Genomic DNA, 24,606 nt, shown 5'->3' on the forward strand with positions numbered 1-24,606 from the left:
ATAAACATTAAATACAAAACTGTCAATTCCCTTTGTTACAGGATTATGCTCCCTTTAACTATTTTACTAATGAAAATCCATTTAACTTCCTTAGTGTCTCTTCATTGCTCAATGTCCCAAGGCTTAGATTTCTCCCTCCTGCTTTTCTTTGGATTCATTCTTAAATTTCTTTTTCTTTCCTAATGTGTCAGGATTTATTTTGTTGATTTGACGCAAGGGAATGTTATACCTTCTCTTGATTGTAACATGAAAACCAGGCAATAAAATAGGTTCTAAGAGTTTTGGCTTTCAGTGCGCTATGCCTTAACAACCACCTGGTGGCAATACGATGTTGCTGCCACCTAATAGCAATTTTAACTGCAGTGCTTGACACAGTACTGAATTTTTGTTTTTGTTTTTCCTCTACCACCTATGGAAGATCAGACCTTTAAAAGTGGTAGTTCAGCTATTCTTACAGCCCTATCCTGATCTGTGATCCTGGATGTAAAACTTACAGCATTCAAAAGCACTTGGGATCAATACTGATTAAATCTGATTTTAATAACTATTTTGGTATATTTTCCCCTTCCCTAACTTTGTTTTTCAAAACCATGCACCTGCCACAGCTGAGAGGCTGGATAGACAACTGCGCCTATTCCTCCGAGAGTTCCAATCTGTAACAGGCTACTGGATAGTGCATTAAAAAATAGCAACACTGCCAATGATTTTTATTTCCTTTTGTTGGGTCTAAACTGACTGATTTCAATGATCGGTAGTGTACCTTATTTGGTGGGAAGATGGAATATTTGTGGATGCGAACCTGTAATCTATTGCTCTGTGACATAATAATGTAAAAAAAAATAAAAACGACATTCTTAGTTATGTTCCCCTGATCCTTCTGCTCATTACAAAGAATTACATAATGCCTTTCACCACCTCAGAATGTCCCTTACAGCCTTAGTGTCTTACAGCCAATTAACTACTTTTGAGCGGTCACTAATGTAACGTAGGAACGATGGAAGCAGAACTACATGCAGCAAAGTCCCACAAACAGTAAGGATGGGAAACGAATACTGCCCTTGCCAGTGACACATATGCCATAAAAGAATTCTAAAAACTAGGTAATCTGTTTAATGTTGGTTGAGGAGTAAATATTGCGAAGGACATCAAAGCAGGAGATGCTCTCTTAATAGCTCAATGAATTCAGCCAGTAGATAGCTGAGCCACACAGAGCAGCAGAGTCCTACATATGATTCCCAGCCTGTGCTGAGTGGACTCAGCTGGGATAGCAGTAGCAATGCTACAATTGGCCTAGGTGCAACTTAAACAGGAAAATCAGCCAGAGTTTCCATCTCCTATCACCATCCAGTGACCCATGCTGGAATTGCAAGCAGTGAAGAGGCTTGGCTGGGATGTTCCCAAGACAGTAAAATCTACCATCCTTCAATGTTTATAGTCACAAATAAACTATGGTCACTTGATTAGATACCCAAGGGCAGCCTGTGTTTATGAAATTGTTCCAACAATGTGTAAATGGCTTTAGAATAGAAAAGGAGAGGGTTGAGGGGAACAGATATTAACCATTGGATAATTTGCTGTCATTGATTCTAACCAATAATCATTCCACATTTACTTTGGGACAAAACTGGGAATAATTGAAGCAAAATAAATGACCCTTCTGTACTTTCCCCCAAGAAATTAATTAGTTCCACCAGCTCAGCATTGGGCCAAAAGTAAAGCAAGCCATTGTGTCTACTTCATGATAAAATACCACTCACTATGACTGCCCAACGTCACTTGAAAGTCTTGCAAATTTCCACTTTTGGAAAACATATAAAATATGACAGTGATTCATCTCAAGCTCCTATTGTGCAGTCCTGGGGTTGGTAGAGTTATAGAATAGTAAAGGAAGGGGAAAAACTAGAAAACGTTAATCACAATCTATTTAGCCAAAGAAAAATAATGGTCTCCAACAGAATGACTGGGCCACAATTTGTTGTAGCAGGGCAGCTAACAATGTCTGCCATTAGTAAGACCTCCCCTTCGGCACTTTGGTTAAGTTTTTGCACATCAAGGCAAACAGTGAATGAAATATGCATTTCCTTAGCCAGTCAGATTGAAGGATTGTGAAACCAACAGTGCGAATACTGAGAAGGGATTATAAATTTGAGTGGGTGAATTCAATGTCAAATCAGGTACATAAGGAGCAATATAAAAGAGAGAAAGAAATATTAGATTAAGGGAGAGAAAAAGAGAGGAAAAGTTAAAAAAAAATTAAAATCTCCAACTATTAAAACATGAAGGAATGAGATTCCACACTTGTAATCATTAATTTTCAGTGCCAGAAAAGTTGATTGGTGGTATTTAACACCTTCACTTTGTTAAAAGGCACTTAGACTTGAAATGACAAAATAAGCAAGTTTAGTTTATAGCTACCATGCAAATACAGCGATTTCAGTGCTCAATGCATTTCAATGGCGAGGCAAACAGCAAGATGTCATTTTTCTGAAACTAAAGGCAGAGTGGAGGAACTTGGACAACAAACCTTGATTTCCTCATTTAACCTCCCATCTACTCGTCATTTATGCATAAATAATAGCAAGCATCATTAGCGTGGCCATTATTTTGACAGTAAAATCTGGCCCTTTCATTCTTTGAATAAAATTATGCACAGTAAATAAACTCCTAGAAGGTTCTTTATTTAAAATTTACTAGAACAAAATCTCTATAGTTCACTTACATGTGCTATAGGCAGGCTCACACTGCAGTGACATTATTTGGATGTTCTCTTCGTCAGTCTCAACATTTAAGTTTGAGAGATACTGCTTCACCTTTCGAGCCATCTGTGCATCTTCATAGAGCTTCTTGGCATTGAGCAGGGAGCTGCGGCGCACTCGCTTCTTGTGTCCCCCACCTTGCACTGAGTCTAGCACATTGGAATTTGTGCTGCCTTGACTTAATGACCTGCCCCCAGGGAAGAAAGAGAAATCAAAATGTGGCCAGATTTTGGCATGAATTTACAGAAATACTACATGCAGCGAATGAGTGGAGGAAGGGTGTTAGTTAATAGCAGCTGCTGTCACTTTAATCAATATCACATGCCACAATAATAATCAAGAGAAAAAAAACAATAGGAATGACAAGAATGAGATAATAAAAACCTTGACTGTCCTAAAAAGTTCAGGTAACAAAACTCCGCCTAATCACCTTAAAGAAGATTCACAAAGCTGAAATATTGTGTGTTAATTAAAAAGAGGTATGCTTTCATTTAGTTGCTAAACCACTTTGCACACTACCAGGTAGCCAGTTCAAAAATAATTACTGGAATTAATCCGGAAGCAAACTGACTGTCTGTTCAGACGTATTGGTTTAAGCTCCACTACAGATTTGAGCACATAATCTAAGATGTCACTTCAATGCAGTTTTGAGGGAATGTCACATTGTGGAGGTGCCAGATTTTGGATGAGACAAAGGCCATGACTCAGGTGATATTAAGGATGAACTCAATATTCCTCCCTCGACCAACACCAACAAAAGCGGTTTACCTGTCATTTATTCATTTATTTGCTATATTAGCCAAATTACAAGTTCATTTGCTAAAGATTGAATCCTAGAAATTTACAACATGGAAGATGACTATTCAGTCCATCATTCCCACACCAGCCAAGAAATAGCCTTCCAGCCTAATCCTACTTTCCAGTTCTTGGTCCATAGCCTTGAAGGTTACAACACTTCCAGTGTATATCCAAGTACTTTGCTATTTAGACATCCAAAGCTCTGCTGCCCATATCTTAACTCCTCCAAATCCCATTCACCCACCTACCCTGTCCTTGTTGACCTTGACTGGTTACTGGTCTGAAAGGCTTGATTTTAAAACTCTCATCCATGTTTTTAAATTCTTCAGAGGCATCGGCCCTTCCTATCTCTTGTAGCCTCTTCTAGCCCTAAAGGTCATCATGGCCTCTGTGTTCCTCCAATCTGACATCTTATCTGATTTAAATTGTTTCACCATTGGTGGCAGTGCCTTCAGCTACTTTAAGCTCTGGAATTCCCTCCTTAAACCTCTCTGCCTCTCTCTTTTAAAATGTTCCTTAAAACCTACCTTTGATGAAGCTTTTGGTCATCTGTCCTGATGTCCCTACTATAGTTTAGCTTTTAAATGTGGTGTGTTTGGGGGTGATAGGGTGGCAAAGAGTTAATGTAAGTCAGAGAACACTTATTGTTGATATCGCTTTTAAACATCTTAGGATGTTATATTCTGCTAAATGTGTTATATAAAGGTAAGCTGTGTTTATGGGACCTTGTTACATGTACATTATCTGTCATGTTTATCCGCACATCAACTAAGACTGAACTTCAAGAGTAATCCATTGCTTGTAAAACATTTTAGAACATTGTGGAACCATGATAAATACAAGTCCTTTCTTTCTAGTATTCGGATTTATTCGGAGTCAAACTGACTATTCTCTCAAAGAGAAAAAGGCATATAGTGTGGCCAAGGTGGGGGGGGATTATTGTTTTCCACCTCCTCCCCCATTTTAGTTATGGAAAGTAATACTTTTAATGTATATTTTGCTGCATTGCACAAATGATTAGTTTAAACCATGTTGCATTACTAAAACATCATGAAATTGTCAGTACAGCTATTGGAAAAAAAATTCTTTCCTATTTAATATTTAAAAGTTTAAGTGTACAGAGGTGAAAAATCAATTCAAGTTTCACAAAAAGGATATACTTGGACCAACTATCATGTTTATAAAAAAATAGAACTGTCAATTTGGACCATAATGAGCTAATCGCAAGGAATGGATTTTGTGGGGGGGCGGGGGTGGATTACCCATCCCTGCACCCACCTCCCACAGCTGAAAAGTTCGTCAGCACCACGCCGATCAGAAATCCAGCTGTCCTGTAGTGATAATACACTGGGGGCAGTCTTAATAAGTGCAGAGTGGGACTTCTGCCCTTCAGCGACAGGGAGCCCTGCCCTAGAGAGATGCTGGCCAAGCAGCACCAAAGAGAGCAGTGGCCACTCCTGGAACTACAGGCAGCCCCAAGGAAGAAGGAAGATAGATACTCTTCTTCTGTTAAATCCAGGGATTTTAGGCAGGTGTGGCTGGGAGACCAAAGTGAGGAGGGCGTAGGGTTAGAGAGGCAGGGGAGGTGGGAGGAGAGACAAAGGGGGTACCATTTTGAGGGGGGGGGTGCGCAATGAGCACAGGGGACCCCCCCCAAAGGAAGTACACTCCCTTCCAGGCCACCAGCAGTCCATACAGTGAAAGTTGGCAGGCTGTTCGCCATGCACCCGCAAACTGAAAAGTTGTGGAAAGCAGAATGAACACTTGAGTGGCAGTTAATTATCCACTTAAGGGCCTCAATAGGCCTAAGGGAAGGCAGGTTGCTGATACCTTACCTATGCCCTGTAATATGGGGGACAGCTCGGGGGTGTGCGTGAAGGTGGCAGACTGGCAATCTGTTCTATTGTATGTGCCCCCGCCTTTACATTTGCTGGTGGGTGGGCCATAAAATTTACCGTCAAGTTTATTTGCTAAAGATTCAATTATAGAATCATAGAAATTTACAGCACAGTAGAAGGCCATTCAGCCCAACATGTCAGCTGGTGCAGCCAAGTAGCCATCCAGCCAAATACCACTTTCCTGCTCTTGGTCCACAGCCTTATGGGTGGGGCTTTAAGTGTATATTCAGGTACTTTGTAAATGTGATGAGGGTTTTTGCCTCTACCACCTTTTCAGGCAGGGAGTTCCAGATCCCCACCACACCCGAGTGAAAACATTTCTCCTTGAGTCTCCTCTAAACCTCCTATCTCTTACCCTATATCTATGACCCCTAGTTACAGGCCACAAGGGGAATAGGGCCTTCCTATCCACTCTATGTAGACACCTCATAATATTATATATTCCAACTAAGTCTCCCTTCAGCCTTCTCTGTTCCAAATAAAACAACCAACCCTCGTCTATCAAATCTTTCCTCATAACTAAAATTCTCCAGTCCAGGCAACATTCTCATTAATCTCTGTATTCTCTCTGGAGTACAATCACATCTTTCCTATAGTGAGGTGACCAGAACTGCATGTAGTGTTCCAGCTATAGACTAACTAGTGTTTTATACAGTTCTAACACAAACTTTCAGCTCTTATGTTCTATGCCTCAACTAATAAAGGCAAGTATCCCATATGCCTTCCTGTCCACTTTATCTATCTATCCAGCTACCTTCAGGGATCTGCGGACATGCACTCCAAGAAAACTTCATTAAAGCCTTTGTCACCTTCAGACTTAATTATTCGAGTGCCCTCTTTGATCGCCTTCCATCCCCCACCCTCCTTAAACTTCAGCCAATCCAAAAATCTGTTTGCATTCTAGCCTGCACCAAGTTTTTTCACCCCTGTCCTTTTTGACCTTCATTCACTCCTCACCCACCACCCCCCCATGCCTCATTTAAATGTTGTTTCTGTGTTTAAATGCCTCTATGGCCTTGGCCCATCCCACCTACCTAATCTCTTCCAACCAATCAATCCAAATCTAACTGAAAATCAGCCCCTCCACTCCTACCATTCTTTCAGCTTCCATCTGTAAACGCAAAGCTCTATATATGCAAGTGGTCATTTATGCTGTTGAAGTGAGTATAGACAATTTGAACCTTGTATCTAGTTAACATGCTCCCTATTTTAATGTTAACTGGCTTTAAACAGAAATTTCAGATTGAAGACAAAGATAGCTAAGATGGGAAATAGTAATATTGTAATAAAGATAATATGCTTGTGGAATGCAGTGAAAGGTTTACTTTTAGTTAATTGTGCTAGACCTAACCTGGAAGTGTTGAATGCAAAGAATGCTGAAATGTGTAGGTGCTCGATTATGTATCAGTAATATTATTGAGAAGCACAAAATTCACCAAATAAATGCTCATTTACATGATAAATGGTATCTAAATTCAGGTGCAGCTTTAACAGTTTGCATATTTACTACAAACAGTTTGCAGTTTGTAAAGAAATACATGCAATTTTCCAATGTTTAAACGACTTAGTTGATGTAAGGTTGAGAAATATATTCTGCAAACATAACAGCAATATTGGGCTAAGGGGGCAGGTGGGGTGGATATTAGGTTAATGTGAGACATGCTGTGTTTTAAGAGGGCAGGCAGTTGTGAGGAGATGCAGAGTTATGTGCCAAGACCTCAGCACCTGTGTACAGATTACTTACCCCAAACTCCTCCATCTCTTCTTCCTGTAAGTGAGAGCCATGAACATTGAAGCATGTGTTCAGAGAGAAAGGTGGAAAAGACAATCCAATTCAGCAGATCAGGAAGATGAGGGGAAGAGTGTAATACAAAGTAACAGGGAGGGATATAAAAGTAGCATCACGAGTCACAACATTATCACACCAAAACAATCTGAAATTTGCATTAGTTGTGTACTCTTGTTTTTAAATGAACACCAAAAACCTACTGCAGATATGATGTCACACATATTGGCGAAGTTTCATAGTCCTGTTATATTTAAGATTGAAATATTTTATGATAGCCATTTGGAAGAAAAAGAGGATTCTTTAGATGAGTACTGAATGTTATGTACGTATACACCATGGCACTACAAACTACTTGTGAACGACCTATTTTCACAGCCCCTTAAGAAATACAGGAAGAGGCAATGCAGAATTAGGGTGGGATCACAGGCTACTTCAGATTCTGCTAAAGCATTTTTTGCCACCATAGATGACTTTATTTAGGATTATAGCTTAAAACTATTTCTTTAAAGTGGAAGTATATTTCACTCAAATAACCCCAGAATCTAAATATGATTAAGAAAGGAAGAAATCATCCCATTTATAGCGCCTCTCTAGCTGCCCTGTTTATGTTTTATAACTACTGGTCACAAGCTTTCAGGCATCTATTGCAGGATTCCCTATTTGCCACCACCCCCTCCCATTCTTACAACATCATAATTTGGAACAATGGATTTTAGGTAGAATGGCCACTTAAGGCATCACATGGGGAGGGGTTGGAAGACATTAGCTCCCAAAATCTAGGGTTCTGCCAGATTCCTGCTGTAACTCTGCAGGCAAACCAGCAGAACTCAGCAAACAGAGGGACCCTGGCTGCTGCAAACACCCAGATGCATCCTAAGGATTTTGAGGACAAAATATCTGTTCTCAGGCTGCTTCTAACCAGCACTTCTGAAAGATAAACTTCAAGAAACTAAAATAGAGGTATATCTTCCTTTATATAAAATATTTCAGTTAAGAATTTTAATATATTAAATTTCCTCTTTGAAGCTGATACTCAAGTATTTCTTTAGTGACCGATTGGGAAATTTGATTTAGTTCTTTGTTGGATGGGATTATAGGGGAAGAGAGAATCAGCTTTGAGTTGTGACCAGAAAGTAAGATTCAGACACTGCTTCTTCTTCAATTATCTGGTTATTAGCAGGAGTTGTGTTAATTAAGACTGGGTCAGGTTGAAATAGGCAATAAAGGCAGTTTTGAAGGCATATGCAAAGTTTGCTTTATCTTTGTGACAGTCCATAACTTCACTCTATTTTTTGGTGTATGCTTTAGGAAATCTGTACTTTGTGAGAACTGGGAAAAAAACACCTAAATATAAAATTAAGAAAATCTGATTCTCTGAGTCTGATGAACGTTCCATACCCAAACTTTTCTGTTCACTATATGGATGATGCCTGACCAGCTCAGTATTTCTAACATTTTCTGTTTTTGTCTCATGGCTGGCATTCTGAATTGTTAATTGAATTGGGATTAAGTTTACTACCCTTTAGGATTATTCCCAGTTTTATAACCATTTTGGGAGATAGCAGGTTTCTTTTCTTTTAATGGCAAGTGCTGATGATATTGTAGTGGGACATTATCATATTTGGTTGGCTTAACTGCACTCTATGATGATTAAATCTCTACTACCATCAAACCAATTCCCCTATTATGTCAGACTCAGTAACTCCTCACCAGCACCCTGCATTAATGAAGGTCTCTGCTGATGCTAACCCAACTCACCATTCACTCAACATATCAGAGAGGAAAGAGTCAATGCCTTTAGGGAAGCAAGGAAGAAAATTGACAAGAAAGCAAACAGCAGGGACATAAAATGAATGAAAACAGCAATGTTGACCTCATTCCATACTTCAGTCATGCTTGGACATTGTAGAAGTCGGTTTACAGGTGGATTTGGAAACAGCACCTCTAGTTATCGAAATACCCTGCTTCCACTGGCATGGTAATTTCACCAGCAGGAAAAGGGAAAATAGCCTCATCAAAAGGGGACTACCAGCAACCTGTTCTCCTTTAAAGATCTCACACTCCTGCTATACAGTACATTATTTTTAACAACAGCAGTCTCAACCACTCCCTCCTAATCAAAGGTCAAGGTTATTGGAGGATGCAGGCAGGCAGAAATGCTCTAGTTCCACTAAAAATTTATTAGTTGGAACCAACAGACAAGTATGCTGCATTTGGTCTATTTAGACTAAATAAACCTAGATGCATAATGGAGATTTAATTTATTCTGAATTGAGTGAAGTTGTTATGTATATTGCTGTAAGAGCGCTTGAACATCAGAGATATTTTTCTCATGATTTATTTCTTAATACACATTACTAAGAGTCTGGCCTTCCTTCAATTCATCTGATAGGTTTCTGCTATTGTTTAAATGAAGCTAAAGTCACTTACTCCAGTTTACTTGAACAGCAAGACTAAAATAAAGCAAAGAAGTTTAGACTGAAAAATGCCACTGTTCATTACTTTTTTTCTACTCTTTAAGCTTTGAAATTGGAGATGCTGTCGCTCAGGCTGCGTTTACTAGCAAAATCTTTGCAGCACCACTCACTGCAGCGATTATTTTTAGACCTAATTTCTGTTGCTTTTTATCTGATCTTATCTGCTGCCTCTTCCTTAACTATTTTTAATTAATGGTAAATTTAAAGTTTTTTTATCCTTATCTTTGCTATTCAGTTTGGTAAGGAAATTTGACATTTAAAATCTGAATGCATCAGCCCAACTACATGAGTTATCAGATTCAAAGAAGTAACAGTAGCTTATGTAGTATCAACCAACATAACTTCAACTTCTGTGAATTTACTGTGCAACCAAGTCACCAATTCACAAACATTTCCATTTTGGAAATTTGGTGAGTCTCACCAACTTTACATACTGGAAAGTTCCAGTAGTTTCTCTTTCAACCTCCTTAAATGAATACTCTTGCTGGGTTATGGCTCAGAAAATTGGCTGGCTTCTGATATCTGGGTTGAGTCCAGATATTGAGTGCTGGCCATACGGGCCATCATAGTCGAGCCCAATCTTGTTCTCAACTGTTAGCCACAAGCTTGCATAAGGAGTGGGCTGTTCACTGTAACCTGAGCTGGCCATTGCACATTTAGTGCCAAATGCTCTTCTCATCCAAATCAGCACTTTGATTTTAAATAGAAGCATGCTTAAACATCGAATTAATAGTTTTTCTGGCATCATTGGATGGAAAAGAGAAAAAATTGTGCATCTAACTAGCATTGTACCTGACAAAAAAGGTCCTTTTGACAAATCATACTGTGATCAGCACAAAACCACACAGCTCTCAAAAAATACATAAACTAACTTTTATAAGTCCTATAGCATGTTCTAACATTTCCACGCATATCACTTTAATGCTTTTAAAAGTATTTTCATCAACTATTGGGATATGTAAACCAGCAAGTGATCGTGAACGTTACAAATGCACCAGTAGCATCTTCAGAATACAGATTTCAATAGAATCAATTCCCACAACAAAAACAGTCATGCATTAGCAGTGCCATGTTTCTCGATGGTTACTAACCTATTTCTGAACATTACAGCAGGATCCATGTTAACTGAGGTCATACGGACAACATGTCGAATCTCCTTTGCAATCATCCGCAGTTTCTCAAAGTTTGCCAAACCTTCCACTTTGGAATCATTTCCTTAGAAAGCAACAGAGTGAAAAATTATGCTGCATTTAATTGCAGGGTCCCGAACTTTACTCATAATACATAAACTACAAAAGCTGTCAAGAGCTCATGCTGTCAGTGTCAAAGGCAATAATAATTCAAAGCCACTACATTTCAGCACTGAATTCAGGGGACCTACACCATGTCAGCACCAGTCTCTCCTGCTATAATTCCATGGTGTCATTTTCTATCAAACGTCAAGCAAAAGCGTAGCCGTAAAGTCAGAGAGCAGCTTCTAAAATCCATAAAAAAAACTTACTATCACCAGAATTAGGCAATCAGCAAATTTTATTACTAACTCCAGCCAACAGCAAGGAAAAACATACATTTGCCATTGACTCTAGTTTTAAAGCACGAGTGCATTTTTAGGGTCGAGGGTCAACACTTTGAATATTACAGGAGACGGTAGCTCCTATGATTGCCACTGTGAATGTCTAGGAGATGATAGCTCTGGAAGTCAGTATTATGAATATTAAGGAAATAGCAGCGCTTAGGGTCAGTGCTATGAATGTTAAAGAAGGCAGCAATTATCACAGCCAGCAATGTGAATGTGCAATTGCTCGGGTTTGCAGATTAATCGCACTGGCAACAATGGAAAGGGATTCACTCTGAGGGGATTCTTTTGACTGGAATTATAGCCCACATGTTCCTCAGACTATTAAAATGGAGGGTACACAGAAGTCCATGCAAAATTTTTACTCAATTGTTTTAAAATTGGAAGGGTTGGATAAAATTGATGGTTGCTGAAAGGATGTTTCCCCTTGTTGGAGAAACTAGAACTAGGGGACACAGTTTAAAAATAAAGGGTCTTCCATTTAAGACAGAGATGAGAAGAAATTTTTTCTCTTAAAGGGTCATGAATCTTTGGAACTCTCTTCCCCAAAGAGCAGTGGAGGCAGGGTCAATTACTATTTTTAAGGCAGAGGTAGATAGATCCTTCACTAACAAGGAAGTCAAAGGTTATTGGGGATAGGCGGAATGTGGAGTTGAGGCCACAATCAGGTCAGCCATGATCTTATTGAATGGTGAAGCAGGCTCGAGAGCCCTAATGCTCCTAATTCGTACGTATGGAAAATTATTAGCTGTCATATGGGCCATCAGCAAAGCCCAATCCAGTTCTCTACAGCAGGATTTTGTTAATGTTTCAGGGTGATGACCTTTCCAACCTGAAATGTTAACTCTGTTTCTCGCTCCACAAATGCTGCCTGACTTGCTGAGTATTTCCAGCATTTTCTGTTTGTATTTCAGATTTCCAGCATCTATGGTATTTTTTTTTTGTAGGAGTATTTTGTTGTTATCTTCTCCTTTAAGGATTCAAAGGAATTGTTAAAATGGATACAATGTGAGAACCTGATGCAACTTGTGGAGGAGAGATCTTCAAATAAGTTCTTGTGCATAATACAGACCACTTCACATTATGCTAGGTACATGTAACATGTGATGGTATGTTATATGTGGAAAATATATTAGACATGAACATTTTGAGAATAAGCTATACCAATTAAAATACTGAACAAATAAATAACTAGCTTCTCTATTATGCTGACCCAACAGCTTACAAGATTCACAGACAAGAATTGATACAGATCATCTGATATCAAATGCTAATTGCTATAAATCTACACACACCTGCATCATCCATTAGAATTCCTAATTATTCTAAAATCCCAATTCATGCAAATGTTATGATCCTAATAAAAAATTCAAAATATTTATTACAGAATCCAGAACAGTTCAGTACATTCAGGATATTAGAACATAGGCAAGCATTCTTGGACACATCACACAGTCATTAAATCAAATGCAGTTACTACAAACATTGTACTGATGGTTTGTGTAATGTGTGCATCATACCACACAAAAATAAAATTCTGAATAGGTTTTCCAGACCTGATTAATTTCCTGTCATCATTTGTAACACTATTTCAACCCTTACCCTGTTAAATAAACAACACTATACCAGTTAGTACAACAAATATTGTGACTATTAGTTTAACCTTCACCCTGTTTAATAAAAAAATCTATACAGCTGTCACAAAAAATACAGGCCTGCCAAGCTTCACTTACTGAGATTGACAACTGCTCAGTTTGCTTAAAAATGCGACCTATTTTGATGCATGTCATTTATCAAAGAAGACTGCCCAGCATATTTAAATGCAAAAAATGTGTCTGCCATCTCTTGCGAATTGTTAAGGTCGTTTATAATTTCCTGAACTTGACAGCACTTTGCCTCACTGAATAAACAAGATTCCCACACAGTTACAAAATGAATATGTGGCCAGAGGTCTTATTGTTACCCTGAAAATAATGGGAGCTTGGAACAGTTAACACAAAGGCTGGGGATACCACTGCAAGAGTTAAACACTTATCAAGCAGTTGACAGCGTGCTGTGAATTATCTGCATGAGCAGCTTGTACTTTAATAATGGAATACCTTCGTGCAGGAAAGTGAGATCTTTTTTGACTACAGGGAACAGTGGAATGATGGGTGGCTGCAGACTCTGGCTGCTGAGAACATTTCTATATTTTGCCATGTTTCTCGAAGGATCAAAGAGATCTTGAAGGTCCCGAAGCAGCTTTTCGTATTTGCTTGGCAGTTTTTCCCAAGTGCCTCTCAGACGTGCAACTGGCGCAAGGTTTAGTCCACTGAAACAGAGAAAACTTTCAATTACATCTTTCTAATGCTTATATCTGACAATAATTGCACTTTGAGAATATAGTAAATTCCAATAAGGGTATGTTTAAGATCGATTATATTGCTAAAAGTCTCATTTTTATTACACAGTATTTACAACACAGAAACAGACTTTTTGGCTCAGTAGGTCCATAACGCTGTTTTCCTTCCACATGAGCCTCCTACCACCCTTCATCATCTAACCCCATCAACGTGTGTTCATCTAGTTTCCCCTTAAATGCATCTATGCTAGTCACCTCAACTACTCCTACAGGTAGAGGGTCTGCATTCTAATCGTTCACTGGGTAAAGAAGTTTCTCCTGAATTCCCAAGCGGATTTTTTTTTAGTGACTACCTTATATTTATGGCCCCTAGTTCTGACCTCCCCCGCAAGTAGAAACATCTTCTCCATGTCTACCCTAACAAACCTTTCTATTCGATCATTCCTCAGGATTCTCTTCTTTAGAGAAAAGCAGTCTGTTTAATTTTCCCTGATTAATATATCCCCTCAATTCTGGTATTATTCCAACAAATCATTTTTGCACATTTTCCATTGCCTCTATATTCTTTTTATATTATGGAGACCAGAGCAACTCACAGCACTCTTAAGTATGGTCTAACCAAGGTTCAATACAAGCTTAACTTAGCTTCTCTGCTTTTCAATTTTTTGTTCTATTTTTATGGTGTTATTAACCCGTGTCCCTCCTTGTAGTGATTTGTGAATTTGTATCCCCAAATCCCTCTGCTCCTCCACCCTTTTTAGACATTTATTTTCTAAAGAGTATGTGGCCTCCTTACTCTTCCTACCAAAATGTCCACCTCATACTTATCTATATTGAATTTCATTTACGCATTCTGCAAGTTTAATATATTAATTTATTTTGTCACTATCCTCCTCCGTATTAATTACACCCCCCAACCCCCCCAACCAGTTTGATGTTGTCCACAAATATTGAACTCGTACTTCGGATTCCAGAATCCAAATTGAAATTGATATGTAAATTGTAAAGGACAGTGGCCCCAGCACTGAACCTTGTGAAACACCACTCCGTACTTCTTGCCAATCTGAGTAACAATGGATATGATAGTACTCTTCATAACTACTGCCAGCCTGGATACTTTTTCATTCATTCATTGTTGGAATTTGAACTTTGCCATGAGAGCATTTATTACGAATCCTTAGCTGTCTTGATTTGATATGAGTAGCTTGCTACGCCACTTCAAAGGGTAGTTAAGAGTTAACAGTAGTTACCAGAATGAGACTGGACATATACATCAGACCTGGTAAGGAGGTAGGTTTCCTTCCCTAAAGGGGAAGTGGCCACAACAGGATGTTGGTGAAGCAGTTGAATTTTAACCTCTGCCTTTAGACCTTTGCTATCTCTAGACTCAACTAATCCAATTCTCCCTTGGCTGGCCTCCCATCTTGCACCTTCTGTAAACTTGAGCTTATAGAAAACTCTGCTGCCCATTTCCTCACTTGTATGAAGGCCTGTTCACCCATTACACTGGCCTACACTGACTCTCTGTCCAGCACTTTATCAATTTTAAAATTATCATTTTTTAAAAAAAAAATCCCTCCATGGATCATTCCTTCCAAGCTCTGCAAACTCCTCTAACCCACAACCCTACAAGATCCTTTGCACTTCTCCAATTCTGGCATCCTGCACATCTTCAATTTTAATTACTCCACCATTGCCAGCAGTGCCTTCAGCAGCCTGGACTCTAAACTCTGAAATTTCCTCCCTAAACCTCTCCACCTCAGTCTCTCTCCTTCCCTTTCCTCTATTAAGATGCTCCTTAAAACCTACGGCTTTGACCAAACTACTTGTCCCACTATCTCCTCTTCTGATTCAGTGTCAAATTCTGTTTGATAATGCTCCTGCTTACTTAGCACCTCACTATGTTGAAGGCATGATTCAAGTTCAAGTTATTGTGATGACAAGAAAATACCATCATGGTCACTTTTTTAAAAAAAGATATCTACTTGCTATTTCCAGATTTTTTTTGAATTCTCAATCTTTCATAGTGGGATTTGAACTTGCATTCTTTAGATTATTAGTCCAGTAGCACAACTATTACAGTATAGTATCCATTATTTAGTCTATGGATTTGTTTCAATACAATGACATTAAAAAGGGAGATTAGAAAACAAGCACTTCTTTCAAAATAATTGCATCCTTGCTACTAATTTAGGGATCGTCAATTTTTTTTAATGCCAGAAATAGTTTATTGCAAGTGTGATTTTAGCATATTGCAGAAAAGGCACAATCACTTCTCATTAGTCTCATATCAAAAACATTACCTTAGGACTCAATCCTAAAGAAAGTAACATAAATAATTACTGTTAGAGATCATTTTTTATTAATTGCACCAAGACTAGCAGAGAACAATGATGTGTAAAAAATGTCTGCTTCCCACATTTTACTTCTCCATTAACAAAGAAATACCTGGCACCTGATAAGTCAGTTATAAGTATCCTAGCATTCATCAAGGTCAAAAATATTTACTGTTTGTTATAAAATTCTTATAATGCCAGCTCAGAAATGGAAATTTGTAAAACAAAGCATACTCAACTGTATGATGTGATATTACGGCACACTAGAGTTGAAAAACCTTCTCTACTCTCAACAAGGTTTAATTTCCTTGACACTGACATTCCTTTAATATCTCATCCCAGATAGGACTGCAGGAAATGTGCAATCAGTAAGAGATTATTTGTCTATAAAGACATCTAGGTTGAGTTCAATCCTGCCCTTCACTGTTGCTTATACAATGGCCAAAATAATGCATTTGGTGAACAAATGGCACCAGCAGTTCTTTATATTCACAATTATCCACAGAGTTTGTGGGCTATTCCACTGCTACTTGCACGACAGAGAGCAAAACAGCACAGCACTCGCTACCTGTGGGGCTGTTGTGAACAGGGAAAGCAACCGCCTATCTCCTTAACCCAAACAGATCGAAGAACTGTCCCAAGACACACAGGGCTGAAACTTCCGTCCGTGTTGAGACAAGATTGGAGCTGCGTGGGGACAACTCCTCGATGCATTCCCACCTCAGAAAAACCTTTCCAGTGGTGGGCTGGGAAGAGTGTCAGCTGCATGCTCCATGGAGATGGGCAGTCAATTAGGGTAATTGAGGCCCCACTTAGGGGCTATTTTGTGATAGTGCTCGTGTTTTCCCGCTGCTGGAATAGCTTCCCACCAAGTGCAGAGGCCACCAACTCAATCGAGGCAACCTCCCAGTGGCAGGCCAGGTGGTCATCAGAGCAGAGACTCCATGCCCCGACAATGGGACTGATCAAAGGCCACAAACTCGTCCATCAATACTCGTGCAGAGGAGTTTCCCTTTCACCCAAATGGCCCTACCAGCTTCAAGCCTCTATTTGTTGACTTCTCTGCAGGCAACAGTGTGCCTCCAGAATGAGGCACCCTCCTGCTCTCCTGCCTACCTCAGCAGCATCCACCTCTCCCAGGGAGGCAGCTGGCCTAACTTTGCTGTGGGTCCTCTGATTGGATCTCCCGCTTCCCTGGTCTGCCTGCTGTCCTTGAGATGGTTTCTTAATTGGTTGCCTACAGGAAGAACACCACTGACTTCCTGACTTCTGGGTTCCCAGCCCAGGCCAAGGCCAACTTTGGGACTGTAACCCTAGAGAGAAAATACAGCCCAGAGTCTGAACTAGGAGTGCAAGTTAGAATATTTAATTCAATGCCAATCACATAATGAAAGCAAAATAAAGAGAGAGGGGAAAAATGATGGGATTGAGAGAGAAAAAGATGAAAGAGTCAGAAAAAGAAAAATACTACATTTTTTAAAAACTGAAGGAATTAGACTACACACTTTTAGAAGTTTTTTTTAATGCTAGAACAGTAATTAAGACTTTTCACACTGTTCAAAGTTAACTTACATGTCAATAGACAATTCATAGCTTTTTCTGCTATATTTAATGGGCATCCAACAGGCAAGTACCACAGACTGGAAGTTAGAAAATGTAACCCCACTCTTCGCGAAAGAAAGGAAACGAGAAAACAGGTCAGCTATCCTGACATCAGTGGTCGAATGCTCGAATCTATAATTAAGCAAGTGGTAACAGGGCACTTAGAAAATCACAATATGATCAGGGAAATCAACACAGATTCATAAAAGGAAATGAGTGCTTGAAAAATCTGTTGGGGGAGATTTTTCTGAGGTTGTAATTAGCAGGCTGGATAAAGGGGAACCAGTGAATGCAGTACAGTTGGATTTTTACAAAAATTCAGTAAGGTGTTGCACAAGGGGTTATTACAAAAAATTGGGGCTTATGGGATTAAAGGTAGAAGCATCAAGGATTGGTTAATGGACACAAAACAGAATAAGATTAAATGGGTTAATTTTGGGTTAGCTGGTAGGATACCATTAGGATCAGTGCTTGGGCCTCAGCTATTTATAATTTGTATCGATGGTTTAGATGAAGGGACCGAATCTAATGTATTCAAGTTTGGTGATGATACAACATTAGGCGGGAAAGTAAGCCGTGAGCTAGCAGAGAGGCTACAAAAGGATATAGGCAGGTTAAGTGAGTGGGCAAGAATGTAGCAAATGGAATAAGATGTGGAGAAAGTTATCTACATTGATAGTTAAAATAGAGGAGAATTTTTTTTTAAAAATGCACAAGAGAGTGGGTTCCACAAGAGCATTACAAAACAAAATATGACACCAAGCCACATCAGGAAATAATCAGTCAGACAGCCAAAAGCTTGGTCAAAGATAAATTTTAAGGAATGCCTTAAAGGAGGAAAGCAAGGCAGAGAGGTAAAGGTGTAGGAGGAAATTCCAGAGCTTGGTGGCCTAGGCAGCTGAAAGCACAGCAACCAATGGTAAAGCGATTAAAGTTGGGGGTGTTCATATCGAAGGGATGTGGGGCTGGAGGAGATTACAGAGATAGGGAGGACTGAGGTCAAGGAGGGATTGAAAATATGGGTGAGAATTTTAAAAATCAAGACATCACTTGACCGGGAACCAATGTAGGATAGGAGCTGGGGCATGCATTGAGTAGGGGGAGGCAGTGGCATAGTGGTATTGCCATTGGACTAGTAATCCAGTGACCCAGGGTAATGCACTGGGATGTTGGATCTGGTAATGTATAATGAGGCAGGTTTAATAAATGATCTCAGATTAAAGGATCCCCTAGGAAATAGTGACCATAATATGGTAGAATCTAGCATTCAGTTTGAGAATGAGAAACTTGGGTCGGAAATAACTGTGCTAAACTTAAATAAGGGTAATTACAATCGAATGAGTGGACTGGGAAAGCAGCTTAGCAGAAAAGACGGTTGATGAACAATGGCAGGCGTTTAAGAAAATAGACTCTCAACAAAGGTATATCCCAGTGAGAAAGGAGGATTCAAGGAAGGGGATAAGCCAATCCATGGTTAACCAAGGAAGTTAAGGACAGTATCAAATTGAAAGAATTTTTGTGGCAAAGATTAGTTGTAAGCCAGAAGATTGAGAAAGTTTTAAAAACCAACAAAAGACGGCCAAAAAAATACTAAAGAGGGAGAAAATAAACTTTGAGGGTAAACTAGCAAGTAATATAAAAACAGACAATAAGAGCTTCTTTAAATATATAAAAAGGAAGAGAGGGAGGCCAAAGTGAACATAGGCCCCTTAGAGAAAGAAGCCAGGGAAATAATAATGGGGAACTAGGAAACGGCAGACAAGTTGAATAAATACTTTGCATCAGTCTTTGCAGTAGAAGGTACAAATAGCATTCCAAAAATACGAAATAATCAAGGGGCAAAAGGTGGGGGGGAGGAAATACAATAATTATCATTAGAGAAAAAGAACTAGGGAAACTAATGGGGCTAAAGGCCGATAAGTCCCCTAGACCTGATGGGTTGCAACCCAGGATACTAAAGGAAGTAGCTACAGAGGTAGTGGATGCACTGCTAGTAATCTTCATGAATCTAAGGATTTTTGGAAAAGTCCCAGAGGATTGGAAAACAGCCAATGTAACATCCTTATTCAAAAAGGAAGGGAGACAAAAAACAGGTGATTATAGGTCACTTAGCTTAACATCTGTCATTGGGAAAATGTTGGAGTCTAGTATAAAGGACGGAATAGCAGAGCATTTAGAAGTGCATAATATAATCAAACAGTCAGCAGGGCTTCATGAAGAGGAAATCATGCCTAACAAATCTATTAGAATTCTCTGAGGAGGTAACAAGCAGGATAGATAAAGGGAACCAGTAGGAGTAATTTATTTGGATTTCCAAAAGGCATTCGATAAAGTACAGCACATAAGGCTACTTAATAAGGTAAGAGCCCATGGTATTGGGGATAGCATATTAACATGAATAGAGGATTGGCTAATTAATAGAAGACAGAGAGTTGGGATACGATGGGGGGCATTTTCGGGATGGCAACCTGTAACAAGTGGAGTGCCACAGGGATCAGTGCCGGGGCCTCAATTATTTATAATATATATTAATGGCTTAGATGAGGGAAGCGAATGTATGATCACCAAGTTTGCGGATGACACAGAACTAGATGGGAAGGCAAGTGGTGAGGATGACACAAGGAGTCTACAGAGGGACATAGACAGGTTAAGTGGTGGGCATAAACTTGGCAAATGGAATATAATGTGGGAAAATGTGAGGTTATGCACTTTGGCAGGAAGAATAGAGGAGCCGAATATTATTTAAATTAAGGAGGACTGCAGAAGGCTGCAGCGCAGAGGAATTTGGGAGTCCTTGTGCATGAATCCCAAAAAGCTAACGTACAAGTTCAACAGATAATAGGGAAGGCAAATGGAATGTTGGCCTTTATTTCAAAGGGAATGGAGTGTAAAAATAGAGAAGTCTTGCTAAAACTATATAAGGCACTAGTTAGGCCACACACAGAATACTGTGAACAGTTTTGGTTCCCTTATCTAAGGAAATTTATACTGGCATTGGAGGCAGTCCAGAGAAGGTTCAATAGGTTGATCCCGGGGATGGAGGGATTTTCTTATGAGGAGAGGTTGAGTAGGTTGGGTCTGTACTTATTGGAGTTTAGAAGAATGAGAGGTGACCTTATTGAAACATATAAGATTCTTATGGGGCTTGACAAGGTAGATGCTGGGAGAAAATTTCCCCTGGCTGGGGAGTCTAGAACTCAGGGTTACAGCCTCAAAATAAGAGATCAGCCATTTACGACAGATGAGGAGAAATTTCTTCACTCAAAGTGTTGTGAGAATCTTAAGAATTCCCTGTTCCAAAGAATTATATTCAGGACAGAGATTGGTAGATTTTGGGGGTGCTAATGGAATGAAGGGATATGGGAATAATACGGAAAGGTATTGAGGCGGAAGTTCAGACATGAGCTTACTAAATGGAGGAGCAGACTTGAAGGGCCAAATGGCCTACTCCTGTTCCTATTTTTACGTTCCTGCTCCTCATGTGTTTTACTGTTGAATCTCTATGGATGTTTTGGTGTCGTGAAGCTTGTGGAAGAACTTCCTGGTTTCTGTGTTTAACTGTATACATGCAAAAGTTAGAAGTTGCTTTCTGATTTACTCCCTAATAACAGTGAGCACTGATAGCCTCAATGTTACTCCTACCACTAAATTCAGGCCACTATGTGATTCATTTGATCAAGGAGGGTGATGTCAAATGTAACACTGTAATAATGCGATTGCTTTCCCATCTCAGATTAACTCAGCCTGGACCAAGAATAGTAGCACAAATGTGCAGCTTTGTCTGAGTGCAGCAAGGCTGAAAGCTTAACTCTGGAAATTTGTAAGTGAGGGAATTTTAAGGGTTCATCTCTTTGTGAAATCTAGTCAAGTTTGCATTAAGCGTTTAGCTTAACTGTAACATTAACTTGTAGTTTACTTCATTCTTAGCCAGTGAAAAACAAGCTCCCCGGCTGAGGCAGCTGCAAGGTTAGTTAATTGGAATTAAATTTCGGTCATGCTCTTCTTTGGCTTTGCACGTCACTGCAATATCATCGGCAATCCAATGCATCCAGGAATATTTTCTGTAATTCTGTCCATATGCTGCTGGAACTGATCCTGACTAATGGATAAACCAAAATGTAATTGCTGGAAGCGATAGCTTCCAAATGGTCTCCTGAAAGTAGTCATTTCTTGAGATCCCTCTGCCAAATGAACCGACCAATATCAGTGTTTCGCATCCAACCTTGAGAAAAACTTGTGAATTTGGGATTCAATTCTTTTAATGTTGGGATCTTGTGTGGGCATCTCTTTAGAATGAGATTTAGATGTCTTGGATCCAAGCCATCTTTTTTCAGTACACATATGATGGAGCTGCACCAGTCAGTGTAACGATGCACACGATGGATGATGCTGTTATGTTCCATATTCAACCCACACTTAGGCTTCTCCTGTAAGTGCACACTGCACAATCGATCGATTTGCATCTTTTCTGAGATGTAGTACACCATCACCTCTGAAATTTCCTATTGTGTCAAATCTGTCTGGGTATATATGTTGTAGGTCATGGACTGACTCAATGCAGTTATTTTGCGATTGATGCATTGGTGATCATGTGTATGGTCACAATGTTGAGTTTCATACACGTTGGTAATCCTGCTACTGCTGGTTCACTTGTGTCCGCCAGGTGGAATACTTGTAGTTTCCAAGCAGATTTGCAGTAACTGCATTTCAATGTCAATGTACAAATGCAATGGGTGACTCATTATACACAGTTAGCTTGGCTGTCACAGGATTGTTGATTCCCAACAATCCAGATACATATCCTTCAGAATTCTGAGTGATAATGTCCACAGTCGTCCCCGTGTCGACTTTGCCTGTGAGCACGTTTGCTGCTTTTCTTCAGGCATATGATGCTGACAGTAGCAAAAGCCTCTAACTGTTTAACTTCATCCACACATCGTGTCACATTCACAAAGTGGAAAGCCTGTTCACTTTCTGGTTAAGATTTCTCCACTCTGAATATTCACCCTAGTCTGTCTTATTGCTCACCTCGTCTATGTGCTTGCGTTTATGAGAGTCCCTGGCATACTCCTTATTGTTGTTGCCAGTATACTGCTCATATTTTCGTTTGGTTGTATCTTATTGTGACCTCTGGTTGCACCTCTGAAACCAGATTTCCTGCATTGGCGAGCCCAATGTCCCCTTACACCCATACCAACGGTCTTGGAATGCAGGGCAGCTTTGCGATGGGTACATGTGACTACACTTCCCACACAGCTTGCTTGCTTTCTGCATCCTGGCTACTGCGCTAACACTGGTAGCTGCACCCAATGCTTGCAGGTGTCATTGTCTAGCCACAGTGGTTTCAATATTTTCTGCTGTCTTTTAGCAGTGTGCAATATTTCTTTTTCTCCAAAAGCTCTTTTTTGGAAGATTTTAATCGGCATTGAAGCTATAACTAGCTTCATTATCTGTTTAGACAGCTCAGCTTCCCAAAAATCGCAGTCCCTGCCAACAAACTGATCAGTTGATTCTATGGCTGTTGTTTGTAATCCATCAGTTCCAATTGGTGTATTCTAAAGTTCACCATCACACAAAGTTGATCTTCCAGCAGGTCCCACAGCTTAACAAGGTCCTTCTGATCCTCCTCAGACAGGCCCAAAGTGTTGACTCTGTACAGCCCCTCGTTTCCAATGGCTAACTTTATTTTCACTGCTTGCTCTTTCGGTGTTAGTACTGTGATGAATAAATCTAAAAAGCATAATTCCATCCTTTGTTTAAAAAACCTAAATTTGGATGGGACATCTGTGGCCTACCAATTCATGTGGGGAATTTGGTGGTCATCTTCCTGAGGCTCCCTGTCTTTTACAGACACTCTTGACTAATTGGGGATATGTAATCTCTCTACACCGTTGAGAGATTCAGCAATGCACTTGCCTTTTTTTGTAATTCTCTGCAGTTCAGGTTTCTGCTACACTCATACCAGTGGCACTGTTGTTCTGGTTTGCATGCTTTTCATCTTTTACGCTGGAACAGCATCCCAAGGATTTCTCAATGGCCCTGCAGCTTTTCTGCCGGATTCAAAACTGACTGCACAGCGCAAACCTGATCCGACCCGTTGCTTCCATTCACCACCAATCTTGCTATCCACAAATCAGGTAGTACTGTTTGTATAGGGACTCTGCCTCCCAGGTTTACAATGCACATAAACCTCTGTGTTGCACCAAATCTTGTCTGTAGTTCCTCTTGTGATCTTCAAACTCACAACACTGCCACCATGTTGCGGTTCTGGCTTCACCAATCACACACAGAGGATCGGTAAACTGTATGTAGGTTTGATTTATTTGAAGATTACAACTAATATATGTACATTGCTGGATAGCTCAACAGACAGGTCTACTCTAGGAATACAGCAATCACCGTCACTCACAGCAACAGCTGAAACTCTGCTCTAACGTTACTAACTGCTGGGCACATGCTGCTTTACATCCCGGTTCCTCAACAATAAGTGTACATCATTTGCATACTCTCAAAATGAGAACAATAGTTACACTTTAGCACAGAGTATAAATCAAGGAATAGTGGAGGCTCGTAGGAAAGGTACGGTAATAATCATGGATGATTTTAATCTTTGTATAGACAAATCAAATTAGCAAAATTAGTATATTCAGGACTGTTTCTTAGGGAACAGGCTATTTTAGCCCTGGTAAGTGCAATAAGACAGGATTAGTTGTAGACTTCATAGTAAAGGATGCTCTTGGCGAGAGTGATCATAACATTTATTTAACATTCAGTTTGACAGTGAGAAATGTGAGCCTGAAACTAGAGTTTTAAACTTAAATAAAGGCAATTACAAGGGTGCGAAGACAGATGTTGGCTAAAGTGGAATGGGAAAATAGGTTAAAAGATAAGACGGTAGAGAAGCAGTGGCAGACAGTTAAAGGGATATTTCATAACTCTTGTAAAGTCTTTCTCTCTCATTGGGCTATACGAGAAGTATGCAACATCCATGTCCAGCTAAGGAAGTTAAGGATAGTATCAAATTGAAAGAAAA

At 39.7% G+C, this 24,606-nt stretch overlaps 1 protein-coding gene across 9 annotated transcripts in view; it reads right to left on the bottom strand.

The window, feature by feature from the left end:
• LOC144685938 (rap guanine nucleotide exchange factor 6-like) overlaps nt 1-24,606 on the bottom strand; it is a 412,496-nt gene that overhangs the window by 35,203 nt on the left and 352,687 nt on the right. For 8 of the 9 annotated variants that reach the window (XM_078550991.1, XM_078550990.1, XM_078550985.1 and 5 more), the window contains 4 exons: nt 13,394-13,605; nt 10,810-10,933; nt 7,197-7,220; nt 2,720-2,943 (listed from right to left, as the gene is read on the bottom strand). In XM_078550991.1, the coding sequence (XP_078407117.1) occupies nt 2,720-2,943; nt 7,197-7,220; nt 10,810-10,933; nt 13,394-13,605 (584 nt within the window). The remainder of the gene's footprint in view (nt 1-2,719; nt 2,944-7,196; nt 7,221-10,809; nt 10,934-13,393; nt 13,606-24,606) is intronic. The other variant, XM_078550986.1, reaches the window with a different exon arrangement.

The sequence above is a fragment of the Cetorhinus maximus genome, chromosome 10 (assembly GCF_964194155.1).
Source record: "Cetorhinus maximus chromosome 10, sCetMax3.hap1.1, whole genome shotgun sequence".
In the NCBI taxonomy this organism is placed as follows: domain Eukaryota; kingdom Metazoa; phylum Chordata; class Chondrichthyes; order Lamniformes; family Cetorhinidae; genus Cetorhinus; species Cetorhinus maximus.